The following is a 24,163-nucleotide window of genomic DNA, read 5'->3' on the forward strand; positions in this document are numbered from 1 at the left end:
AAAATGATATTATATACACTGTCAATGTTGAGAAGATTAATTCTTAAAAAGTAAATCTATATAAGATTAACGATTGACTGTCAGCGGTACTTCTTCAGTTTATACCTTGCACGCCCGTAATTTACTTATGTCAACTCGTGTGTGTACATTTATTTCTAATTAGTTCTTAGTTCATAAATTGCATGCCTGTGATTTAGTTATATCAACTCATGTGCATACATTTAATTTTTATCTTTTTTATTAAACGTGATAATGTTTTAATCTAATTCCTTTTCCTACTTTACGCCTTACTCTACATTAAAAGGAAAGGTGAATCTAATGTGATCATTGGGAGATTCAAAGAGGACTAAACTATTCTCAAACTAGCCGAGCGCACAGTCAAGCGCATATTATATGTTACTAGTTTTTCAGGCCCTGACGCCATGCGTCAAATAGCTTGGATTGGTTTTTTTGCTGCTGTTGTATATTTTTTGTTAGTGTTGTGTGTGTGTGTGTGTGTTTTTTTTTTTTTTTGATATAGTTAACAGATGATTGGTTTGGTTGTACAGTGTGAAGTATGACTGGGTATATGTATATATATATTTTTTGGGAGGGGGGCTTTAGCTATCACTTCTTGCCTTCTTGGTACAAGCGTACGATGCGTGCGAAGGTAATATGAATTTACCTAACCCAATGATATAATGTGCAATGTATTAAGAAAAATATCATTTAAATATATTATATAATGTGCACCGAAATTTGTTTAAACCTGTGATATAATGTAAACTTTCTACACCAAAATTTAGCCCAGGATACTGAGAGATTTGCATGTTTATGTTTAAAACTAAACCATAAATATCACGTAGCAATAAAATGGGAACAGTTTATAACAGTTATAGTGAGCTTTTGTTTAAAAAATGCTCATTCTGCTCAGATAGGGAAAGTGATAGCTTGGTTAAAAATGTAAGTAGATATGCTCTAGGCATATATGGTGATGAGGAATGGAACAATCCTTGGTGATCTAACACTTTTGTATAGCTTTTTATGAGCCTTTGCTCACCAAATGTAAAGCTTTAAATCATTAATACAATTCCTACCGTTTCTGAAAAAATATATATACATAACAGCTATAGTGGGCTAGCATATACTATATTAATCTTGTACACAAAACTAAAGCAAAAGTACACAGCAATTATAATAGTATAGCCAACCAATTCATTTAGGTTCAAAATAAACGCTAATGACTCCTGAGAATTTTTCTCAATCCATCCAGCGTAATTACACGAGCCTTTGGTGACGTTGAGTATGTAATCCAACTAAACTTTTGCATTCTCTCTGTATTCACAAACAAAAACATAAAATATCATTGACCAAATAATCTTTTGTTACAGTTTACAAAAAAAAAAATTTATCAGGAAGCATAAGTATACATCTTATAACAAGATTGGCTGTGAATCAATCAGTTGACCATAGAACAAGATGGAGGAAGGTAAGAATGTAGCAACTACTTAATGTCTCATAGCACAAGAATGTAGCAAACATGGACAGGGGGGTGTCAAAGCAATTTCTTATGAGGGACATGTAGACTACTCTGGCATCCACTACAGACGAAAAAAACTTTGAAAGAGCAAAGCATACACATTATCATGTAGAATTGAAAGAGCTGTGAGATGAACAGACATTCAAGCTGAATGTAGTACCTTGTCAAAATATGGCTAAAACTTGCCTCTGCAGAAATTAGATAGTGTCCACGTGGCATTTCGCAACAATGATAGTTTGCATGCTCATTTAGCTAAGCCACCAAAGGACCTAGAGCTCCATGACCAGGAACAAAATCACGGCATTTTGGGGAATCACCAACCACATTTCACGGAGCCCATACAGCCTAATGTAGTTAAAAGAAAATTAAGGAATAAGAGATAAATAACAATAAAATTCAATTATATCATGCAACATTCAAAATCCAGAAAGCAATGCAAGGCATTGAACATGATTCCAAACACCATAAGAGGAAATTTCTTTATCATCCGTCAAAGATGTACCTGTTCACGGGCATCATCGCTGGGAGAACTAAGAAGCTGTGCGAATATGGGAAGAGCACCATTGTCTATTACAACCTTAGTGTGCATAGATGTCCCGGAAGCAATGTTTGTGAGAGCCCAAGCTGCCTCAAACTACAAATTTGCAAATGATGGAAAAAGATATTTATACATAACACCAAACAAATATAATCTTCATTTTGTACGCAAGATGGGGAATAATGAGCTTGAAGCTGAAGTTGAGGAAATCCTCCGTAATAAGATAATGAACAAAACGAGGGACAACACAAGCTTGGATCACTTCTTGAATCGGTGGACTTTGTTTAGGTATCAGGATTAACAGCAATACCTATATATGCTATATCCCCTTTTGTATTGAGAAAGATTTTTCCATGAAGACCTGAGTGTACAAAGTGAAATCAACAGAGAAGTAATTAGGAAGTTTAATCAACTTATCAACTTTAGCTATGGTTAGGTTTCAAACTTGGCAAAATTTTTAGGGCAAAAAACAGGCTAGGAAGGAAATAAGCTAAAGCCTCAAAAATTAACTTCACCTGGTGCCAGAAAAATATTTTTACCCACTTTCAAGCAGCTCTCATAATAGAGGATTGGCAGAGGGTTTGGAAAAGCGTGTAGAGCAACTTAGAGAGAGCAGCAAGAAAAAGCAAAGCTATCCGGTTGATTATTTCATGCGCGCCTTGAGAGTGTTCAACTGGAATGCGTCATCTCTTAGTAGGTGATTGAAAGGGCGGCGATGTGTAGGGTGAAGCAGAGACGGAGAGATAGAGAAAACAAAGCGATTGTATCAGTGACTTCGATGGTGAGAGAACAGGGCACAACTCAGTATAACCAAAAGAGAAAATTGCTGACCGAGAATGAGAGAAAATTGCTGACCGCCACTGGCCAAAGAAAGCTAAGAAGAATAATGAGGAATTGAAGCGGTGCTCCCAAAACCAAGAACAGGCCAAGAATGAGAAGAAAAGCATGAGAGCCACGCGGATGAGAAGAAAGGAATGAGAGCCACGCAGACACACGGGAAATTCCAGCGCAGCCACTACCACCGAATGACATAGGACCAAAACGCCTCTCAAAGCCACAAAAATAGGACCAAAACACCCCTCAAAGCCACAAGAATCACGCGATAACCGACTCATCATGCACTGTTCACAAAGGTTATCACGCTTTATATATGTAAGATAAGATTTACACAATCGAGCGCACATTATACGCCTACTTTACACTAACAGGAATGATGAATCCAAAGGGATCATTGAGGGGAAGGGGGAGGGTCCGAAAAGGATTGAACTGCCCTTGAATCGGATGAGGCGCATTGTACATCTGTTAGCAAAATTCTAAAAATTCCTGAATTAAAATGCAAGTTGGGAGTATTGAACACTCATGCTCAAGAAGGGGCTTCCATCTCAGATGGTCACTGGATCAGTGGTGGTTACCTCGTGTACACATGTCCTATATATCTATTTATTTACTTATTAAACAAAAACAAATCTTACAAAAAAAAAAAAAAAATCAATGAGTGCAGTTTAAGTTTGAACAAATGTTACATTCATAGAAGTTGTCAACCAACTCGTGTCTATTATTTGTACTATATATAAAAAGGGAGATGAAGAGATTTGAAGTAAACATGCCATTTTATAAACTTTTATTTTTATCTTTATGAAAATCATTTTTACTTTAATTACTTATACACATATTGTAAAAAAAAAAATGTCCATAAGCATTTTTTACTTTTAACTATTTAAAAATATGTTTTTCAACATAATCACTCCTAAGCGTTATAATTTATAAGAGCAAATTATTCGGATGGCCACTGAACATTTGAAATCATTGAAATTTGGCCTCTGAACTATTTAAAATTTAGACTTGGGGTTATTCCGTTAGATTTAGTGGTTAACTATTTATTTTGTCTCGTGAAATGTGCGAGCACTCGAATCTGATAGGATGGTCTGAAATTTAAACTTTAGATAGTGTAGTAGTCAAAATCAGACTTTTAATAGTTCAATGGTCAAAACTCCATAATTCCAAAAATATGGTGGGCATCCACATAATTTGCTCTAATTTATAACAATATGAAATTATTTTATGAAAAATTGTAAAAGATTAAAGTTTGTTTCAATAATAAAAATTTTATTATAAAATATATCACTATGAATATTATGTATTTTTTTATTGCACAAACTAAATGTGCGCATTTGGCACTCATTACTATAAAAACATATCACCATTTGATCTTTTATTATTTATTTTTTAAATTCATTCACATAAAACTTTTGAACTTAATTTGGGTGTTTTTGGATTACAAGATTTTCAAAAAAAGAATTCAAATTTTATTTTACTTATATCATACATACAATTTTCAACAAATTTTTTTTATCACACATATATCATATCAACAAAAGTATTAGAGTATTTATTTCAAATCACCTCTTATCCAAACAAATGATTGGACAACTGCCCAAAAATTACCCATTAATTGTCTGACATTATACGCGTACACACCCACAGAGTGTGAAGTTAATTCCTATAAAAATGGTTCGGGATTAATTTTATTTCTGATGAACGCAAAAGCTGACACTCAGATTAATGACCAACAGCAGAAAAGAAAGGAGTCTGGTGTTGTAAGTGGGGGTAATTGTAATTCCCTCTGTTTGACGCTCCAATTGGCAATTTTAGGGTTCTTTTCTCCTGTCTTTCTTGCTTCGTTCCTTCTGATCCACGCGGAGGTCCGATTGCTTTTTCGAGAAAATTCGACGCTGATCTTACGATTTCCATACTTTTTAAGGTCCTTTTTGTCTCTTTGTAGTGTAATAGCCAGTAGGAGCACCCATCTTTCTTAAACAGCTAAGCCCAGCATTCTTGAGCAACTTGATTACAACTTATTTAGTGCTCGCTCGCGGGTTTCTCACGTTGCTTGCATAAGAAATTATTAGGGTTTTGCTTCTCGCTTCTATTCTGATTTGCTGATTTTGTTGTTGGGTACTCCTCCAGGTCGCTCTGTCTCTGCATTGCTCTGAGTCCCCCCAATCGAGACGCATAATGCCTCGGTATTTTTTTTTCTTGAATAATTGAATGGAGATCTTACTCTACTCGTTTTACATGGCACTATAGAGAAAATTATTGAAGAAATCGTTTTTGTTTTGTGGCTTTAGGTATTATTGTGACTATTGCGATACTTACCTGACGCACGACTCTGTAAGCCTCCATCTCCCTCTCATCTCCTACTTAAGGCCTCTTTTCAGTTTTCTCGTTTTACAATTACTTCACTTTTCACGTTGAATTTGCTCTCTGTTTACAATTCGGCCTATCTAAATTTTAGACTTGACGACTTTACTTTAAATTTCTCAACCTTGGTTTGCCTTCAACATTCAGCTTAGCCTTTTCAGAAGCGTCCGCTGAGTTTTACTCTTTTGGCTTTTTTCTTCTCTTTTAAGTTTATTTTTCCTCTTTGCAAATAGAACTAGCATGTCACTGGGTGTCTATCAGCATCCTCATCACTATCAGTATTTTGCTTGAAGAATCAATTTAATAGAAATTTATAAGCTCTCTAGGCTATTTGACTTTTGAAGTTTGATGTTATACATTGGTTTTCTTCCTGTTTGTTGTTTCAGCCTTCTGTTAGGAAGCAGCACAACGCTGGTTATAAACACAAGGTAAAAACTTCTGATTTCATGGCTATTTTGGAATCAAGGGTAATAATTTTTTTGTCATGTATTAACATGCTTATGTTGAACAGGCTAATGTGCGGAGTTATTATCAGCAATATGAGGCACAGCTGAATCAAAGTTTGATTGATCAAAAGGTCAAGGAACATCTTGGGGCATATCGACCAGTTGGTCCTCCTTATCCCTTGAGACCTGGCATTCCTGTTCTACCTACACCTCAGATGCCCATGCCCATGCCCATGCCCATGCCCATGCCCATGCCCATGCCCATGCCCTTACCTGTGCCCGTGCCAGGGTCTGCATCATTGCCTGGTTCAGCCCCATTAATCCCAGGAATCAGGCCACCTCCCATGTTGCCTAGACCTGTACCTAGTGCTCCAGGTACATAAAGCATCTCCTCATGGAATACAGGGTGCACATGTTTTTATATTTTTATGATTCTAATTTGTATTTGGCTTTAATGCAATTTGGTTACGGTTTTTCTTTTCTATTTTGATTGCACAACTTTAAGATAATTCTTATGTTCGACACTTGGTTTGAAGCACAATATTTCATGGTCTATTCCCTTTTATGTGATGATGATAGATTGCTTTAAGGAGCACTGTTAATTGGTGGTCTACACGTGTGTCTCCTTTTCTTTTCCTAATCTTTTTCCTTACCTTTACCCTTACTTGTGAAACTATCGGGGAAGAAAGAAGAGGGAGAAGGGGAGGGATATCTCTTTTTTTTTGTTGCCGTTGTGCCTTTCTTCACTGTTGAGGTTTAGTATGGTCAGATTAGATGTGCTTTATTTTCTCAATGGAATAGATTGAATTGCATTTGTTGGTATCACGGGTGTTGTCAGTTATGGTCGGAGTGATGTGCCTTATATTTCTCTTGAACAGGTGACATGCATGTACATGATATGATGTAGCCATTGCAGTATAATTTGATTTATAGTTTACTGTAGCGCAAAGTTTTAGTAACTCATAGAATTGAACATATCTTACTTGGACAGAGTCTGGAAGTATTTAACTTGGGTAGTAGCCCCTGCAAAATAAATTCATTGAGCTTTTAAAGTTGAATAGTCTCGAAAACTCAGACGTCTGAAAATTTTTGGGCTTGGAGTTTAAGGATAATTGCAGGTTAGCAAGCAGTCATTATTTGGAATTGGTTGATATCTGCACCCTAATCAGGCATAGAGTTTTTATTGAAAATTGCTTATATCTTGTAGGTGGAGAACTCTATTTTTCAGATGAAGATTTAGAAAGTCACACACACACACACATATGTATGTGTGTGTAAATATCTAGAGCACTTCCTTGGATTTTCTTTAAATCCTTTCAGATCAAAAGTTGGTGTGTTTCAGAAGTTTTAGAGGTTGCAACTGCACGATGGATTTTTATTTTTGGGGTGAAATTTACCCTTGCATGAACTTGGTTATTTATAGCTTGTTTTTGACTTGCAGCAAAATTCCAATATGGGCTTCATTTTTTGTAAACAAGTGGAAAGCCCTGATTTCCCTTCTGGATTATGTTTTGAAGTTTTCATGGGTGGACTCCTTAAGGATAAGAGATTTCAATGAGAAGTTTTGTGTATAATTTTCCAGTTATTCTCTTTGGAAATTGTCGTCTGATTGTCCTGTTACATTGGCAGGTTATTCCATGTCACAAATGGTGACACCACCAACTGCTCCGCTGCCTAGTCAATTAAATGGTATTCCAAGGCCCTTAACTGCTCCTCCACCAGTGGTTCCTAATAGCGCTGGAATGCCAGCATCTAGTGGTGCCCCACCAATGTTTACTCCTGTGTATCAAGGGAACATGGCTGTCCCAACAACTGGCAGTGGTGAAAGTTCTGATATGAATGCCCAAGCTGCCGAGGCTAATCATTAGTATGTCCAAAATTATGTTTACTTCTGAGGTTAATCATTAGTATGTCCAACATTATGTTCACTTGTCTTTTTAGCTGTTGGGTTGTTGCAATGGAGATTGCATCCTGTCAAAAACAGATGCTAGAACTTGTGTAGAAAATTTTGACAGCTAGATGAAGGACCTAAAGTTATTCTTGTTTCTAAATGCATTCCATGTGTTATATGTGTGTTATTGCCAATAATGGGGGAGATTCTTGTGCTCTCATGAAGTGGCATTTTGTAACACAGAGGATCTGCAATTTTCACTTACCATGTTAATGGCAAACGAACATGTTTCTGTTTAAAAATAACTTCTATCTATTTATAAACTAGAATTTTATACGACTGCAAATTTCATCATGGCATGAGATACATCATCATCTGTTTGTAAAAAAGATATCGGGCCAAAGGTACAACGTGTGTCGTAATTGAGATGGCCAGTAAATGTCAAATAGCATATTTTGGTTTGTGTTATTTGGACAGGACATGAGAACTACTACGTATATAATCTAGCAAAGCAATTTCCTGCTTCCGTGGCAAAACTAGAAACGAAAACCCGTTTGGATTGCATTTTCTGTCATTTTTCATGAAAAAATTACTGTAGCGATTTGATGTATGTGAGGGAAAAAAGTAATAGGGAAATGTGATCACGGAAAATGACGTAATTTTTCGGCGAAAAACGACAATCCAAACAATATGCAAAAACAAAGGACCTGTATTTTTATGCGGAAGCAAAAACAAAGACGAGTTTAAACAGGTCACGGTTGCTTTCAGATTTTGTAATATTACACAATAGCGCTGAACAGGACAAGAGTGCAATCCCTCACAAACCCGGTTAAGTTATTACACAATAGGGCCGAACAGGAAAGAAAGTGCAACCCCTCACAAACCCAGGTAATTTGCAAACAAATCTATGCCTCTCTGTCATCACCAACCATCAACGATATTCAGCTTATTAACTGCAGCCATTTGAAGATACATTCCAATTTCTGACACCGTGCACAATCCGAACTCTACATAAAGATCCAACAAATTTTCTGGCTGAACTATCCATGCAAACTTTATGCATCTTCTCAGGAAAGCAATGATTAATCAACAGAAGCAAATGAACGGAAAAATTACGAGGCAAACGACCTAAAAAACTTTAAACTTGGTGGCATCCAGCGTACTTTGCTCAGGAACTACTGAAAACCAATGAAAGGTACAGCACAGAATTACCACAGATTCTGACCTTATCTTGGCACTGGCTTTTGCTCTTGATTATGCCAGCTTTTGCATCATATAAGATGATGCATACTCTACAACAAAGAGAAGGGCTTGTGCAATATTACAAGTCATCTAGGCAAGCTACAAATTATTCCAACTCACAGAGATTGCATGCTGCAGCTCATCTGAGAAAGCTCAATTGTGCAATCTGTGTTGATTAGCTGCGTGACAAAGGTCCATCAAAGCCGTAACGTGACGAGACTTTTGAAGAGGTAATGTCAGGCCCACCCCCAAGACGGTGGTAATTTCTGTTGTAATCTGATAAAGCATGCAAAGCATACAATGGATGTGATAGTTCTACCTCAGAATTCAATCTTCGTAAGTGATCTTTTGTCTCACGTGCATAGCTGGAACCATTTACATGAGCCCCTCTGCTTTCTAAATAAAAAGGTTCTTTAGGTGTCGCCACAGACCCTGGCAGCGAGAGATACCGATTTACCAATGAGGTAGTGCTATCATCATAAGGGTTACATACATCCTTGATTGGATCCTCAAAAGACTGCTTAGTTTCTAAGGTGGGTGTCTGTCTACTAGGCACTTCGTGACAACCTCTAAGGCCATAAGTCCGATATTCCTTTTCACTAGGAAAATAAATATTATGACAACCAGGTCCTTTCTGCACCAAAGCTGCATTATTGCTCAGGGAAATTGGATTGCTAGGAAGCTGCTCCCTTCTGTTATTAAACCTGTGATTATCATCCATGTGGCTAGTAGGAAGACCAGCAGGAGCAGTAGTTGGCAAGAAATGCCTTTCTGAACGAAGACCAAAACTTCTATATTCTTTCTCTGAGAGAAAAAGAGGACGTGAAGAGTGTCCACTGTTAGGCATGATATGGTGGTGGTCATCATCATTGCGCATAGATCTCTGATGTGTCTTAGTACCATATTGTTCTTTATAAACTTGTTCTCTGAAAATTTCCTGTTCTGGCAAAGTTGATAAAGATGGTGGTGGCCAAACAACTGGAACTGGCACAATTTCCGTTCCAGAAGCTGTACCATTTGAAGGCAACCATGGAGCAGGATGAAACAATTCTGTCAGTTTCTTTACCTGCAAATGCACAAAACTAAATAAGAAGCTATATACTGACAAAACGATTCTAAACTTTGATAGAGGAACTCTTGTTTTCAAAGAAATAATACTGTTCATTATCTAAATAAGATATGGCTCACTTGCTCAACCGTCAACTCTGTCTTGAACTTGTGTGTCTTCTCATCATAATTCTCTTTGATTGCCTTCTTAAAAACACCCTCAGGTAACGGAAGGCAATCTTTACATATTTTGAAGCGCACCTATTGAAATCACAAAGATCAACTGAACCACCCAAAAATTTGACAAAGAAGAGAAAGCCATGACACAGTACAAAATAGATTATCAAATCAACCTGAGCAGAGAAGGCCCCAGAGAAGGCTGCTGGTTCAAGTTTCATGCCACCACTTGACGATGCTTCATATATTCCATACATGAGCTTGAGATCAAAATCAAAGAGGAAAAGCTTCAAACCAGGTTTAATACGCATGACAAGCTCTTGCCTGCTTGTTGGGATACCCATTACGCGATAACGGAAACAGTCTGGTTTAGTTTTTGCATTGCACATAAATATCATTCCCCCAATAATTTTGCCAGACTTCTGTTCCCTCCTTTTACTCTCCTCGCCCTTATCTTCAGTGATTTCCATTGCTTCGTCCCTGTGATGTGGAATTAGATCCTTTGCGGAATCTGTTTTAACATTCCTATCTTGTTTGCCCCGTTTGTTTCTCTTCCTTTTATTCTTATATTTGGCTTTAACTTCTGAAACAGTCTCAGCCTCTTTAGATTGCATAAACTCCTGAGATGAGGATTTGCTAACATCATTTGGTTTTGCCTTCAAAGACTTGGGATTTTTCTCATGCAAGCGTACTGGTTCAGCAGCAGAATCAGCAATATCGTCATCAGCCTTTTTGTTGAATTTTCCTGGTTCCATAACTTCCTGAGTATATGATGCCAAAAAAAATGCTTTGTTAATATCCACGTCATTTTGTAAGTTCTTCTTTAGTAGATTGCTTTGGTTTACTTTCTATGCGACAATAAACGCCTTTCCTTCACCAGAAGCTCCATTCTAAAAGAATAAGCCATTAATTCAGTTATACAAGAACCACTCAGATTCGGCAGGAAGTATGAATATCCTCCAAGAAAATGAAACTCAATTGTCACACAGGAACCATGATATCTTGCTATTTCAAAACAAACGAACAGAACCTCAAACTAAACCTGCTACATAATAGCATAGAAGTATAAAAGAGGCGATTTCCATTTTTCCCTCCAGAGTGAAAATTCCATACTTCTGCTTGCCAATCTTTCCTTTTATTATACTGCTTCATCCTACATTGAGAAAGGCTAATTATGGAGACGCTTTCACTGCAATTTGTTGATCACTACCAATAAAATTCTTATAGCAACCAAAATCAAATTTTAATTTAGGAGCAAATACCAAAAATAAGCATCAATAATATTAGCAATTCCTAGATAAATAGGAGAAACGTTTTTCAAAATGCAAATTTTCACCACCAAGAAAGGATTGAATTCTAATTACCGTATGACGATACAATTCGTAGATTCCGATTTTAACATAAAAATACCAAGATGAATTTTGACGGAGGTAGATAATAGCACAAAGATTTGATAAGAGCGTCTTTCGAGCACGTCGTTAATAAATGAACGAAAGTAGATAAGATTGGCAAAAATCATAGAAGTGATAACCTCAAATTCTGAAGAATGGACAAGCTGCTTGCTTCCAACGCTTTCACAGGGAGCAGCTGATAGAGGTCAACGGCGGTGGAGGAGGCTGAGCGACGGGTGGAGGAGGCTGAGCGACGGGGAGGCCAAGTCCAGTTAAGTTGGTTTTGGAATTTTGAATCGCTTGTCTAGTGAACCAAAGGCGTCATTATATCGGACCCAAAAACTTAAAAAACGTAAACCATTTCTAGGCTGGGCCCACGGACGCTATCGAGTAAAGTTGGTGGTCTGGTTTACGTAAACAATATAACACCGCTTGGTCCCTTACCTACAGTTGCGGTATCATACGGTTCTTCAAGTATCATCACGCATCCATTTTCGTTCCCTGCTTTCCCAGAGTGTTAGGATTGGCAGCAGACCGAGTGCCATTAAAAATATTTTTACTAAATCCTATCCCTCATATCTAAATTTTTATTAAATGAATTTTGACTTTCATTATCAAACCCTTTCACTCTCGGGTTCGAATTATTCATGGCATACCTTCTACCCCTATTTTGAATAATTCAGAAAAAGATAATTAATTATTATCAAATTAAAATTAATACATACGTAATGTTAAATCAACACATTGTGTTAAATTTTAAATTTTGGTAGAGTTATACAACCTATATGAGAGGATTCAATATTTTATGAAGGGTAAAATGCCTATGGTATATATATATATATATATTTGTAAGTTTGTGTGTGTATATGTGTTTGTATGTATATATGTATGTATGTCGGATTTCGGGTTTTAAGGGTTCTTTTATCAAACTCTATTGGATTATCTATTGGTTTATTCTTTATCAATACCAAATCCTAACGAATTACCCATTAGTCGTTTAATCAAATTAACCATTAGATCGAGTACCGTGGGTATTGGATTTTACCTTATTCATTGCCATTCCTACGCAAAATTCCTATGACTATTTTTTTCAAAAACTATCTTTTTTTGTGGAGTCTACGGTAATAATTCTAAAAATAGCTTAAAAAATATACACAATTTCAAATACAACTTACAAAAATTAATGGGAAGAGGAATGAGTTAAGTCGCACGAAGAGGAGGGAGATGAGGTGAGAGATTCTAGATTCAAAACATATCGCTTACATTTAAAAAAAAAACTTACAAAAATTTTAAAAAAATTAAAAATCTAATCCTACCATATTTTTTCCTTCCACCCATTATCACCACCTACCAAGTTATCATCTTTTCCCTCCTCCCTCCTTATCCACCACCTCTACTGTCATTGCCACTATTGCCCTTCCCCTCTCTCTCATGCTCTTTTCCTCTTTCTCCCTCTTTCTCATGCTCTCTTTACTCTTTTCCTCCCTCTCCCTCTTACTCCTTATATTAGGGGAAAGGGAGGGGAGGAAAGAGGAGAAGAGAGAAAGAGGGAGGGGGAGGAAGAATGAGAAGGAAGGAGAGAGGAGGGATAGGAGAGAGGAGAAGGGGGGGGGGTAAGAGGTAGTGGCGATGGATGGTGGTTTTCAATTTTCAAATAATGCTTCAAAAAAGTTCAAATTCTAAAAATATCTTAAAATACGTTCTCAAAAAAATTATAAAAATACATAAACATCTACAATAAAAACTTTTCGCATACACCATTACAGTAAAAGATTTAAAAAATACCCTCAAAATTACCTATTTCATAGGAAGACATCTCAACTCAATTTGGTATTGACTGAGTTGGAATCAAGTTCATGAAGTTTGATTAATCTCTCATGCAAAAGTCTAGGGTAAAAAATATTGGTCATCAACTGTTGGAATCTAATAATTGTATGTACATGTTTATTTTGTCTTCTAAATTTAGTAGGTGATAGATATACTTAGTACATTTTAAAAATGTCTGTAATGTTTATCTATTCTTATTCGACCTCCAATTTTAGGTGCATCATTGAGTTCATAAAAAACTTAGCGATCTTTTCCTTCGCTTGTGTATTTCTTTTTTTTTTTTTAATATATAATGTATAACCCAAATGAATAGATGGAGATCACTTTTCTCTATATTTCTTTCTTTTCTTTTCTTCCTTCAAATTTAGATAGCTGAGTTGAGAAGATAAATTATTTTTAATGATGATGAATCTGATTTTAAGGACTTAAATATGGTTAAAGATTGAGTTTTGGAGTTAATAGACTTTTTTTTATTGCAAGGGAACACATAAATAAGTAGTATTTGGAACTTCCCTTTAATTATGTTTAACGTTTATTACATCCGTTGTTCTAACAAGTGCTTTTAGGTAATCAGATCGAAATACATGCAACACAAACGTTTCTTTAAAAAGGGTGAACTGCACTTCATCATTATTCCGAGGTTGAAAAATTCTGTTCTTTTTTTTTTTTCCTCCTCCCTAGTTTACCATAATGTGCATGTACTGCCCATATCTTGGGCATGAATGATCCTTGGTCGTACGAACGTTATGCATATACTATCGATTGATTATTGACCTTGAAAAACACATTCATCACGTCGTCGTCATCTATCTGTCGGACCAGATTTTTCTAAACTGGTTTGAGTAAGAACCTTCTTGCACTAACACCTAAAAATGAAGGAATGAAAATGGAATTCGAGATTAATTGCAGAAATTACGTGTCCTTTCCACCCCAACATAGCCACCACGACTCACTGGAAAGCAATCCAGTTGTCAAGCTGGGAATTCCCATCTAGTATCTACAATTCTACATACAGCTTAACCGGGCAACTCAATTCTTCTCCGGACATTTTTTGGAGCAGTTATCCTCAACACAGTTGGTGAAAAGCTGATGCCTGCCGTTGCAAACAAAAAAAAGAAAAATCATAAATCTCAAAAGAAAGAAATACGTTTGGTACTCGAATCGAAACAACATCTGCACATGAAAATAGGATGCCAAAATTATTCAGACAAAGCTGGGATACCATTTTAAAAACGCTTTTCTGACATCTTGGCAATTTGCCTGTGTCAGAATAGTTAATCAGATGGTTCAAACACATGCTAGGCGTAGATAATATGATAGTAAATAAAACTTGTATTCCGAATCCAAATTGAAAACGTCTTTGTTACCAGACATTTGTGAGAAATTAGATGTCCGTGTGCTGTGAATCTTACAATTATGGACATAAAAAAACATGCATCTTTTTTCTAATTGCTGTACCAACCTCTCAAATTCTAGTTTCTGAATAACTATCCCATTCAGCAAAAGCTCCGAATCATACACTGCAGCACCTACAAAGAGAAAGCGACAGACAGTTGTCAAAACAGCCAAGTAACTTAGCATTCGATCAAGGACAAGGTAAAAAAGAACCTATACCTTTCTCAAGAATTGGCAAGCAGCTAACGTAATCCTCCTCTGAGGTAAGAACTAATAGTTCTTTTGATATGAAATTTTCCCCTTGTGCTGCCCTTCCAATTCCTTTAATTACCTGATTAGCATTTGAGGAAAAGTATTTCATCGTGTCAATGGTGCTTGAGGATTATCTCATCACAATTGCAAAGAATCAAAATGATTTAACTGGCAAAGCGGAAGTAGATCCACTGCATTTGCCCCTTTCACTTTGGCAAGAGTACAGATTTTCTAGCTCGTGCCTTTTCAAGATTCAGGATAAACCATCGACAAGATTATCATAATTCAATTCACATGAAATAGTACTATTAGTAAGTTCAAAAGCTTCCAAGAGATTCAGAAAAATTGTATAAAATGCTTCCAGCAACTGTTCAATAGACAGTTCAAAACGAAAACCTACACTTTAAATGAAGGAACCATGCTACTTATAATGGAAACTATCCCGTTCAACAAACGTAGTAGTTTTTCATGTTTCAATAAAACTTGCATTTTTCTTGTCTAAAGAACCATCAGCAGAGGCAAAGACAATACAAGAAGTATGTACCTTGCCATGAACTGCCTTGACCAAGCTCTGAATCAACTCTATGCTTGGTTTAACATTCGGAGTTATAAAGACTCTTCGACCCTGCATATGGAACAACTAGATGATAATAGACAGCATGAACCAACATAATTTTACTATGTATATGTGGAAACTATCACACCTGCAAAAGTGGATTCTCTCTTGCGCAAGCAAGTGAAGCAGGCATGCTAAAACCAATTTCATTTTCCTTTTTGGTGTCTCGAAGTATGTAACTCTTCTCATCAATGAAAGAGTTTGCTTGTCCACAGCTCTCAAGCCATAAATGTGTCACCACTGGCTTACCAAAAGCAATGGCTTCCAACATATTCCGTGTACGCACAAATCCATCAATTACAAAGTGTGTGGCATCTGAGCAACAAGATGCGATTGAAAAGCCTAATCGGGCCAAAATCTGTGGGTGGAATCCAGAAGACCAAGAAGCAAAGAAAATTAATCAACACCATGAGGTGGAATTATCAAAATTAGTTTACAATGATGCGAATATTTACAAGTGGTAAGTACCTTTTTCTGCTGGTTAAGTACATTAGACTTCAGATGTTGACTGAATAAGACACAAACGTTTCTCCTTCGTCTTCTCAACTCTCTAGGCATAAAATTGGGTAGAGATTTGTTATATCCTAATCGAGTAAGCTCTTTCATAAGGGATGGTCTTGAGATCAATTTCTTGCCTGGAATTCTGACATCAGTCTTGGTAGTTTGCGATGCCCTTATATCAGCTGATACTGCACCTAACCTGATGTTCTCTGAACAATCCACGGACCATATGGTACCCATCATATCTGATTTTCCATATAGCTCAGAGGATTTAACTCTATCGAGGTCCATAATAATCATTTCTTCACTTGTGATTGCCGATTCACACACACCAGGCAGATTCTTTTCTGGGGAGGACCCAAATTCTGTTTGACTATGGAGCAAAGGCCCACAATTCCTCCAAGAAGATAATCTATTTTCAGTAGGATACTTGTTTTTGTTCTCGTCATCAGCTAAAGTCAACAAAGTAGATGAGTTACTAAATCCATTTGATTGGTGTCTCACACCCTTATGTGTTCTCTTCTGTTTTGGATAGCACCATGGATCCAGTTTTAACAGATCAATAGTTCCAAATGAACCAGAAGTACTTCTAGGTTGTTGAGGACCTTTGGTTCTTGTAACTTCCGCTAAGCCATCAGATGCTGACATCAAAGATTTGCTTTCAATGGTTTTGCAAACACCAATGCCTAATCTCTTCTTTCTCCTTTTCTTAGGAACATCAAACTCCAAATTAGCGCTTATCCTTCTTTTAAAACTACTTACTGGAGCCATAGATGGCTGAAATTCCGTCCTCTTTGTTTTTTGTGAAGATCTTCGGAACTTCTTGAATAACATTTCTTCTCCATGTTGGTTAAGTCCAATGAAATTCAATGAAACAAGATCATTCCCTGCTCCCTTTGAGTTCTCACTTTCACAAGGTGCACCATTCTTTTGTTGACTGATTACCCTAGAACTTCTTCCACATATACTTTTCTTCATAGTAAGAGCATGTCCACAATTCGAAGATTTTGCAGACAATGGCTCCCTGTAGATGAGATTTTTGTTTATTGAAGAGGGAGAGTTGTACCCCGTGAGATTTTCAGAGTGTTTTTTGAACTGGAGAGGCTTATTGCCATTCAACCTGCTAGTGGGACTCCTTAATTTTACTGTTCGTTTCCTGTTGATTTGTGGACCTGAATCAGCCACCTTTTTATTGGCAGAGTGTTTTAATCCTTCATCCTTTGATGCATTTACTGAGGAGTTATGGATTTCATTCTTGGGAACTTGATAAGTACATTGTTCCCTAGAGTTGGGAGGGGGTGCACATATTAAGGCTTCCATAGCCTCAGCAGCCATTTGAGTGTCGAAACCAAATTCAAAGATATCTTGTCCATTTGTTGCGCTTTGATCCTGTTCTGATGGCTTTCCTGGAGATCCCATAGCAAACTTTTCATCCTGCTTCTTATCAGAATTTCTTTCGGTAGCTTGCTTTTCTTCCCAATCAAACATTCCTAATTCTCGAGCTCTGGTGGCAAGATTTGTTCTGCTTGCCAATGTTTGTGCTCCCTTTGTAGTGAAAGGAGGAGGTGAATTTGTACCATCAGCTCTTGCATTTTCAAACTTCCCACATAAGTACTGATTATTAACGGCCAGAAAGTGATCAACAAAGTCCAGGGCATTCACAACTGACAGCCCAATGCTCTCCAAGCTCTTGTAATCCTTTTGGACAATGTTATATGAATGATCTGGTAAAGCCTCTTCATATTCAGATGTTCCACTGTCTTGAATAAATTGTTGTTTGTGATTACTAGTGTCAGCATGGGAAGAGGCAAGTTCATGCTTCTGAGTATCACCACGTTCATCAGTTCTTCTAGTAGAAGCTAACTGCTGAATGGAATGTCCAGTGACATCTTTATCCAGCATCACCGTACGTCCTGGAATACAAAGACTACTTTATACAACTAGAATTCAGGACCTAAAACGTCCAGAGTAACAACCATCCTACCATGAACATCAGCCGATAATTCCAAAGCTTGAACTTTGAGGAAACAAATCATTCTTTTATGGCTCATGCAGTGACGGAGCCAGGATTTTTTTTTTGGGGGGGCCAAAATTGAAATTCCATTCAAAGATGACTAATTCATATATATATATATATATATATATCAACTCTCATAATATAAACTAAAATTGAAAAAATTTAGGGGGGGCCAATTTTATTTTACACACATATTTACATATTATGAATTAAAATTCTCAAAACTTAGGGGGGCCATGGCCCCCTCTGCCCCCCTTGGCTCCGTCATTGGGCTCATGGTGCAAAATGGATACTTTATTTGATGGAGAGCGGAGTTTAATCAATAACAGAGGAGAAGAGAAGAAAAGCCTTAGAAACTCCCACAAAGACAACATTAGCAAAGTTAAAAATTCATGTCAAATTTGATTATTGCTAATCTATCAGAGAGTTCTAAAATGCGATAATGGGCAAGTTGCTATATTCACATTAGAGAAGAGAAGAGGACAAATAAAGAACAGTAGGTTACCAAGAGCATTCATCTTCCTTTTCTCCATACATGAACCATGCCCTCTAACACTTGTCTTGTTTTCCTTCAGTGGAAATATTTTGCCCACGACTTCGGATCCATCTTTGTCAATATCAAGCGGAATAGCGTCCATAGAATCATCCACTATGTCATCCAGGCTTTGAGCTATGCCACAGTCAATGGAATCAGGGGTACTCAACACCTCGGTGTTAATATCAAGAGTCCGTAGATGGGCTTCAGCTTCAGGACTTCCCAGCGCAATAGTGTCATCAAGAGGAACAGTATTCTCATACTCACCCTCCATTTTTGGGGCTTAAGTTGTTTCCTGATCCCTCAAAACAAACAGAAATTATCAAAGCTAATAAACCATCATGTTGGGATCAAACAATCTATCAGAATAAGCACACCAAAAGCTTCCCGAAGCGGACAAACGAGAAAGATAACACTGGAAACAAAGAAAAACTGATGAGGGTTCAAGGTGGGAACCAGACCTAATCATCAATCGGGTAAAATGTTTCCCACTGCTACGGGTGATACTAAAAATAACCACTGTTACCATTAAAAACCTATTTGCTCCAAGAATCCGTACAGAAAGCTGACGTAAAATATTTAGAAAAAAATAAATAAACAAATAAAAGGAAGATGCAAAGCAAGCAGTATCTCAACTGATATGAAGATAGCGCCAGTTTTACAAGAAAAGAAGAAGTAATTTTTATAATTGAGAAACTAAATGATGAATGGACTAAGCCACGGAGAAAAAGCGAACCTGGTAGCCAGGGATCAAATGAATAAAGGCGGAGCAGATGAGGGCGACTACCGGCTAAGTTGAAGTTTGAGATAACGGAGAGACCCCATTTCTGACTTAGTTACTACTACTACTACTCTACTCCATTTCTCAGGGTTTCGAATGCAGAGGCATCATGACGTGTTTTGGTGGAATAGGGAGAGTTGGCCCATGGGGGGAATTTTCTATTCATTCAATTTGCCCGAATTTTGGAGGGAAAATGGCCTTTCTAACTTCTAAGTACTCCTCGTGTTATTCCACTATTATGAGGGCAAAACATTCCCTCCCCCCCCTCCCCCTCCTTCCTCTGCTGTATGTTTTTCTCTCTCACTTTTCAGTTTTATCTTGAAGTAGAGAGGCAGATTATTGTTGACTGTTCTACTTGTAACGTTTTTTATTTTTAAAAATTTTTCGCCCTTGCTTCTGTCTATATATACGTCCAAAAAAAAAATATATTCAGTCAGTTTCATCACCCGCCCGCATGGACAAACTGCCCTACTTTCCCTGCGTGTTTATTGTCAAACTTGGACAGCCCAAAATTCCCTTTGTGGGGCGTTCCGAGAATCGAACTCGGGACCTCTCGCACCCAAAGCGAGAATCATACCACTAGACCAAACGCCCGATTGGTCGTGACGTGGACATTAATATTACTTAAAATCTAATAAAAAATTTAATATGTCGTTTCTCTTAAACTGACCCTAAGTGACCGGTAATTCAAACTTTTGGTTTTCCCCACACCTTAGCAACTTGTAACATAACAATATACCAACGTGGCAATCACTTGGATGAACTTGATTTATGTAAATTTAGCGGTCCAAATTTTATCACATTTTTAATATTTGAGTTAATAAAATAGTGCGGTAAATTTTGAACCACTAGATTTACAAAATCAAATCTATCCAAAAATTTTGCCATCCAACGTAACTTTAACTCTCAAGTCTCAAATTGACATTATCAATAGTTCCAAAAAAAAAACAATGGCTCATGGTTTTCAAAAAATTATGACCTTTTTCTCGTCTAAGTTAAGGAGTCTTCGAATAATAGTGTAATTTTTTCAATACAACAACGGCACATAAAACAAAAACGCCCATTATGCTTTTGTCACGGTAAAAGCTAACAAAAAAGTATGTAAAAACAAGAAGACAAGTACTATAGGAATTAGATTTGCAAACACACTAAATCGAATCTCAATTCAATTTTACTAATCTCGAACTCAACGAGCTTTCGTCATAAAACTCGAACCTGAATTCGACCTAAAATTCAAGGCTACTCGAGTTTAAAAAATAATTATTTTATTTTTTATGAATAAAATAGTCATCTTTATCTCCCTTCCGAGTTAATTTCGTTACCAACTGGGATTTATTTACTTTCGAGTCAAAAGCTTTACCAATCGTGCTTAGGTTTGATATTCCAGATTCAGTCCAGGAATAACAGTCATGCTGCTAGGTCTGCCTATTAAATGTCAAATTAACGAGGCCGTCAAGAATTAGAGGTTCTTGATTCAAATTTCTCTCACCCAACCCCCCCCCCCCCCCCCCCCGGGGCCCCAAAAGAAAGGCAATAGCCCTCAAGTACAGAGGTTGCATTTCAAGTTGACAATCATTTGGAGGAGGGAGACTTTTACCCTGGCGAAGCTGCATGCCCAGTCTTTCATTTTAAGCTAAGCTGCTGAATAGTGAATACTGTAAAAATCAATCGCGACTTCTATAAGTGATCCACCCCTAAATGGTAGAGTGAGTGGAAGAAGTTCATTTCTACGGGTATGCATCTTCGAGAATTTGAAGGGTCGGCAGCAGTTGAGATTTGAGAATCATATATAATATATATATATATATGTTAGTAAAGGGTCGATTGTATCAAGGTCGTAGTCTGAACCACTGAATCATCTCATTTCCTGATCCTAATCGTCCTCCTCCCTTACACCCCCACCCTTTTCTTTTCAAGAAAAACAAAAAAGAGAAAAGAAAAAGAGGCAGCAGCAGCACTTGTCTTGTTGGACAGCAGTTGCCCATTCATACGTAGATCGGATCCTATAAAGACTAGTTTTTCATTAGAGGTTTGGCAAAAGGCAGAGATATCGATTTTAGGCTGCCTTGTAAAGCCTTTGCTATATTATTGAAGTCCTTCACAATCACACTACAGTGCTCACTATATCCTGATTGAAGCGCCCGCATCACCCTCACCAATGCAAACGTGCACTCTGGCGTCAGCGAAGGAAATTACGAGCCATGACGCCCCATCGGCATCTATAATACTGTGTTTATGTATCTCTATTGCCATGTCATGTGCTGATGGGCCGGCATACAGATGGACACAATTCACAAGTTGCTGACTTCTCAATTCTCGTTTTAGAAAAAGCTCTCTTAGTCAGTTGTCAGCAATATATATATATATATATATTTTCGGAGCAACAGTTGTCAGCAATTCATGAATCTTACAGTGTTCAACCCCCCCGCCCACACCAAGAAAGCACAAGGGAAGAACTTGAAAAAATCACTACTGCCTCTAGCTTGGAAGAGAACAACATGTTCAGCATCAGATCAAGGTAAGTAATGTTTGACTCATTTGCTGCTCTCTTAATCTCAATGCTGCTTCTGTCTTTTGACTCATTTGCGTATTGTGATGAGGGAGGACAGACATGGTACTCTCTGAATCACTGAGAGAGCGAGATCTGTCGGTCTCTGAACATGAACATGACTTGTTGTAATGTTGCTAAGAGCCAAATTACTAGTATTACTTTTGTCTTGCATCTGAATATTTCACAAGCCAGAGAGAGCATTCATTAAGGTCCGCCAATTTCGATGGCGAGATTGTGGGGAGCGGAGCAAAGCAAACTTGTACAGTTGACTGATTCATAATCCAGTATAAAGCAGAAACTCCGTATATAATTTATGCTGATGAGTTCTCATTTTTACTGCTAAATATTACAGTACTAGTTTACCGTTTATAGTGCATCTTTAATCTTTCGATTTTGATATGGTAGCAGCAGCTCCATTTCAAGAGCCTTGCTCGCTCGAAGCTTCGTCATGAGGGAGTTCTGCGCCCAAAGAAAAGAAAGGTGTGTACAGAAGATCTCTCTCTCTCTCTCAATTGTCCCTCTCTGGCTTTCGTGCATACATAATTACATGCACATACCAACAAATGGATATGAGCGCCTGGCGTGATCAGTTATTTTTCCCTTTTTGTATTCATTCGGACTTTTCGACTTTAATTTTAATATCTGAGAGTCGAGACATAATCGGATAACCGACCTTCCCTTTGGCCGCCCGGAACATATAGAAAGGAAGGAGACAGATAAAAGAATTTGTTGTGACTTGTGATGTGGACTGTCAGTGTCTAAGCTTAATTTACCAAAAAGGTTAGACATGCTTAATTCAATTGGCTATTTAGTTGTCCAATGAAATTCAATTCACAGAAATAGTTGGATTATTTTATTTTTACTTTTGTATTTTGTATGCATTTGTCGCGTGATAATCATATCAAGATTCTTCAAATTAATATTCTTTCTTGTTCTAAGAGTATCTTTTCTTTTTGTGCTGGTATTTTTTACCATCTTAAAATCGCGACCAATGTAATTGGTCACACTATTTCGAGTTAGGCAAGAAATTTTGACTCACACTGTACTGTACTGAAGTTGAGAGATTTTGGTGTCATAGCAAATTAGAAGGCAAGGTAGCATTGATCACGGGAGCGGCACGTGGCATTGGCAAAGAGACCGCCACAAAATTCATCACCAATGGTGCCAAAGTGGTGATCGCCGACATACGCAGAGATGTCGGGCAAGAAACCGCGAGACAACTGGGAGCAAACGCCAGTTTCGTGGCATGCGACGTCTCCCAAGAATCAGACGTCTCAAACGCAGTGGATTACACTGTGTCCACTCACGGTCAACTCGATATCATGTACAACAATGCCGGCATCGCATGTCGTACTCCACCAAGCGTAGTGGACCTTGACCTTGCAGCCTTCGACAAAGTCGTTTCCATCAATGTCCGGGGCGCTGTTGCAGGGATCAAGCACGCATCACGGGTCATGATTCCTCGACAAGCTGGGTGCATCTTGTGCACGGCCAGCGTTACCGGCATGATGGGTGGGTTGGCACAGCATACCTACTCCATAACTAAATCCAGTGTGATAGGGATGGTCAAGTCGGTTGCAGCAGAGCTATGCAAGCATGGAATCAGAGTCAACTGTATATCGCCATTTGCCATTCCGACGGCCTTTGCACTGGAAGAAATGCAGGACTACTTTCCCGGTTTGGATGCTGGGGCGCTCGCGGACATGGTCCACAATGCGGGAGTGCTCAAGGGAGCTAATTGCGAACCCAGCGATGTCGCCAATGCTGCACTTTACCTTGCATCCGACGATGCAAAATACATTAGCGGCCATAATCTGGTGGTGGATGGGGGTTTTACGTCGATCAAAAGCTTAAACTTTGCCGGTACCTGATCAAGGGTCGCGAAGAGTTTTGGCATACTGCCATATTCTGCCAATTGAAGGCTCTATAACACTACCAACATCTTTGTTCGTCACAATGGTTGGCTTTCTTTTCCTTTCCTTTAAAGCCCGTCTTAGTGCATCGAAGCCTGTTTGGTTGGACCATTAGAATTGGGATACGCGACTCATCGGAACACATTTTGCAGGAACCCGTAAAAAAAAATAAATCTGAGTACAATCTTTGCCTTTCGACTCGTGAGTATAATTTCTGGAGTTACAAGAGTTGCAAAATGGCTCCATGACTGATGACCCTTCGACTAAACTGCTGTATTCCAAATTGGCCACTACTGACTTGTTAAATAGTATACAATGAATGA

General features: G+C 37.8%; 5 protein-coding genes and 1 non-coding gene across 14 annotated transcripts; 2 read left to right on the top strand and 4 right to left on the bottom strand.

Moving 5' to 3' along the window:
- Window positions 1-996: 996 nt before the first annotated feature.
- On the bottom strand, window positions 997-3,104 carry LOC113734323 (uncharacterized). 4 transcript variants are annotated; one of them, XR_003459275.2, is made up of 6 exons: window positions 2,889-3,029; window positions 2,573-2,746; window positions 2,368-2,418; window positions 2,022-2,153; window positions 1,680-1,864; window positions 997-1,314 (listed from the first exon to the last, which is right to left on the bottom strand). XR_003459275.2 is itself a non-coding variant. In XM_072064884.1 (4 exons), the coding sequence occupies exons 1-3, from the start codon at window positions 3,087-3,089 to the stop codon at window positions 1,847-1,849; spliced, it is 351 nt and encodes a 116-aa protein (XP_071920985.1). In that variant the 5' UTR covers window positions 3,090-3,104; the 3' UTR covers window positions 997-1,314; window positions 1,680-1,846. The 4 variants fall into 4 exon arrangements, 1 of the variants encoding a protein (XP_071920985.1); XR_003459271.2 differs by lacking the exon at window positions 2,889-3,029 and having other exon boundaries at window positions 2,573-2,837; XR_011821031.1 differs by lacking the exons at window positions 2,368-2,418; window positions 2,889-3,029 and having other exon boundaries at window positions 2,573-2,711.
- Window positions 3,105-4,528: 1,424 nt separating this feature from the next.
- On the top strand, window positions 4,529-7,900 carry LOC113734341 (U1 small nuclear ribonucleoprotein C-like). 5 transcript variants are annotated; one of them, XR_011821032.1, is made up of 7 exons: window positions 4,529-4,759; window positions 5,025-5,080; window positions 5,186-5,228; window positions 5,645-5,686; window positions 5,770-6,079; window positions 6,696-6,822; window positions 6,912-7,057. XR_011821032.1 is itself a non-coding variant. In XM_072064917.1 (6 exons), the coding sequence occupies exons 1-6, from the start codon at window positions 4,592-4,594 to the stop codon at window positions 6,710-6,712; spliced, it is 636 nt and encodes a 211-aa protein (XP_071921018.1). In that variant the 5' UTR covers window positions 4,529-4,591; the 3' UTR covers window positions 6,713-6,894. The 5 variants fall into 5 exon arrangements, 4 of the variants coding, with proteins under 4 accessions (XP_071921018.1, XP_071921002.1, XP_027116663.1 ...); XM_072064917.1 differs by lacking the exon at window positions 6,912-7,057 and having other exon boundaries at window positions 6,696-6,894; XM_072064901.1 differs by lacking the exons at window positions 6,696-6,822; window positions 6,912-7,057 and adding an exon at window positions 7,334-7,755 and having other exon boundaries at window positions 4,538-4,759.
- Window positions 7,901-8,335: 435 nt separating this feature from the next.
- On the bottom strand, window positions 8,336-11,979 carry LOC113734352 (uncharacterized). 2 transcript variants are annotated; one of them, XM_072064930.1, is made up of 5 exons: window positions 11,593-11,979; window positions 11,104-11,214; window positions 10,238-10,822; window positions 10,026-10,145; window positions 8,336-9,903 (listed from the first exon to the last, which is right to left on the bottom strand). In XM_072064930.1, the coding sequence occupies exons 3-5, from the start codon at window positions 10,814-10,816 to the stop codon at window positions 9,013-9,015; spliced, it is 1,590 nt and encodes a 529-aa protein (XP_071921031.1). In that variant the 5' UTR covers window positions 10,817-10,822; window positions 11,104-11,214; window positions 11,593-11,979; the 3' UTR covers window positions 8,336-9,012. The 2 variants fall into 2 exon arrangements, with proteins under 2 accessions (XP_071921031.1, XP_027116673.1); XM_027260872.2 differs by lacking the exon at window positions 11,104-11,214 and having other exon boundaries at window positions 11,593-11,978.
- Window positions 11,980-14,160: 2,181 nt separating this feature from the next.
- On the bottom strand, window positions 14,161-19,648 carry LOC113734361 (uncharacterized). The gene is made up of 8 exons (XM_027260884.2): window positions 19,332-19,648; window positions 18,566-18,890; window positions 16,011-17,956; window positions 15,631-15,900; window positions 15,471-15,551; window positions 14,894-15,005; window positions 14,742-14,808; window positions 14,161-14,372 (listed from the first exon to the last, which is right to left on the bottom strand). The coding sequence occupies exons 2-8, from the start codon at window positions 18,867-18,869 to the stop codon at window positions 14,309-14,311; spliced, it is 2,844 nt and encodes a 947-aa protein (XP_027116685.2). The 5' UTR covers window positions 18,870-18,890; window positions 19,332-19,648; the 3' UTR covers window positions 14,161-14,308.
- A 250-nt stretch (window positions 19,649-19,898) lies between these two features.
- Window positions 19,899-19,970, bottom strand: TRNAP-UGG (transfer RNA proline (anticodon UGG)). The gene has a single exon. It is a non-coding gene; the product is annotated as a tRNA-Pro (tRNA).
- A 1,161-nt stretch (window positions 19,971-21,131) lies between these two features.
- LOC113734378 (secoisolariciresinol dehydrogenase-like) lies at window positions 21,132-24,035 on the top strand. The gene is made up of 3 exons (XM_027260930.2): window positions 21,132-21,894; window positions 22,336-22,407; window positions 23,006-24,035. The coding sequence occupies exons 1-3, from the start codon at window positions 21,641-21,643 to the stop codon at window positions 23,796-23,798; spliced, it is 1,119 nt and encodes a 372-aa protein (XP_027116731.1). The 5' UTR covers window positions 21,132-21,640; the 3' UTR covers window positions 23,799-24,035.
- Window positions 24,036-24,163: the final 128 nt, after the last annotated feature.

The sequence above is a fragment of the Coffea arabica genome, chromosome 1e, assembly GCF_036785885.1.
Source record: "Coffea arabica cultivar ET-39 chromosome 1e, Coffea Arabica ET-39 HiFi, whole genome shotgun sequence".
In the NCBI taxonomy this organism is placed as follows: domain Eukaryota; kingdom Viridiplantae; phylum Streptophyta; class Magnoliopsida; order Gentianales; family Rubiaceae; genus Coffea; species Coffea arabica.

Excerpts from the sequence above, each read along its gene's own strand:
- LOC113734323 (XM_072064884.1), bottom strand. The coding sequence starts at position 3,089 with ATGTCATTCGGTGGTAGTGGCTGCGCTGGAATTTCCCGTGTGTCTGCG. Across the intron at positions 2,154-2,888 it reads GCAATTTTCTCTCATTCTCG|TTTGAGGCAGCTTGGGCTCT; the intron begins GTCAGCAATTTT and ends GCAAATTTGTAG.
- LOC113734341 (XM_072064901.1), top strand. The coding sequence starts at position 4,592 with ATGAACGCAAAAGCTGACACTCAGATTAATGACCAACAGCAGAAAAGA. Across the intron at positions 4,760-5,024 it reads TCCTTCTGATCCACGCGGAG|GTCGCTCTGTCTCTGCATTG; the intron begins GTCCGATTGCTT and ends GTACTCCTCCAG. Across the intron at positions 5,687-5,769 it reads ACGCTGGTTATAAACACAAG|GCTAATGTGCGGAGTTATTA; the intron begins GTAAAAACTTCT and ends TATGTTGAACAG.
- LOC113734361 (XM_027260884.2), bottom strand. The coding sequence starts at position 18,869 with ATGGAGGGTGAGTATGAGAATACTGTTCCTCTTGATGACACTATTGCG. Across the intron at positions 17,957-18,565 it reads AAGGAAGATGAATGCTCTTG|GACGTACGGTGATGCTGGAT; the intron begins GTAACCTACTGT and ends TTTGTATTCCAG. Across the intron at positions 15,552-15,630 it reads GAGAGAATCCACTTTTGCAG|GGTCGAAGAGTCTTTATAAC; the intron begins GTGTGATAGTTT and ends TTCCATATGCAG.
- LOC113734352 (XM_072064930.1), bottom strand. The coding sequence starts at position 10,816 with ATGGAACCAGGAAAATTCAACAAAAAGGCTGATGACGATATTGCTGAT. Across the intron at positions 10,146-10,237 it reads CTGGGGCCTTCTCTGCTCAG|GTGCGCTTCAAAATATGTAA; the intron begins GTTGATTTGATA and ends TGATTTCAATAG. Across the intron at positions 9,904-10,025 it reads CAGAGTTGACGGTTGAGCAA|GTAAAGAAACTGACAGAATT; the intron begins GTGAGCCATATC and ends GTGCATTTGCAG.
- LOC113734378 (XM_027260930.2), top strand. The coding sequence starts at position 21,641 with ATGGGCCGGCATACAGATGGACACAATTCACAAGTTGCTGACTTCTCA. Across the intron at positions 21,895-22,335 it reads ATGTTCAGCATCAGATCAAG|CAGCTCCATTTCAAGAGCCT; the intron begins GTAAGTAATGTT and ends ATATGGTAGCAG. Across the intron at positions 22,408-23,005 it reads TGCGCCCAAAGAAAAGAAAG|CAAATTAGAAGGCAAGGTAG; the intron begins GTGTGTACAGAA and ends TTGGTGTCATAG.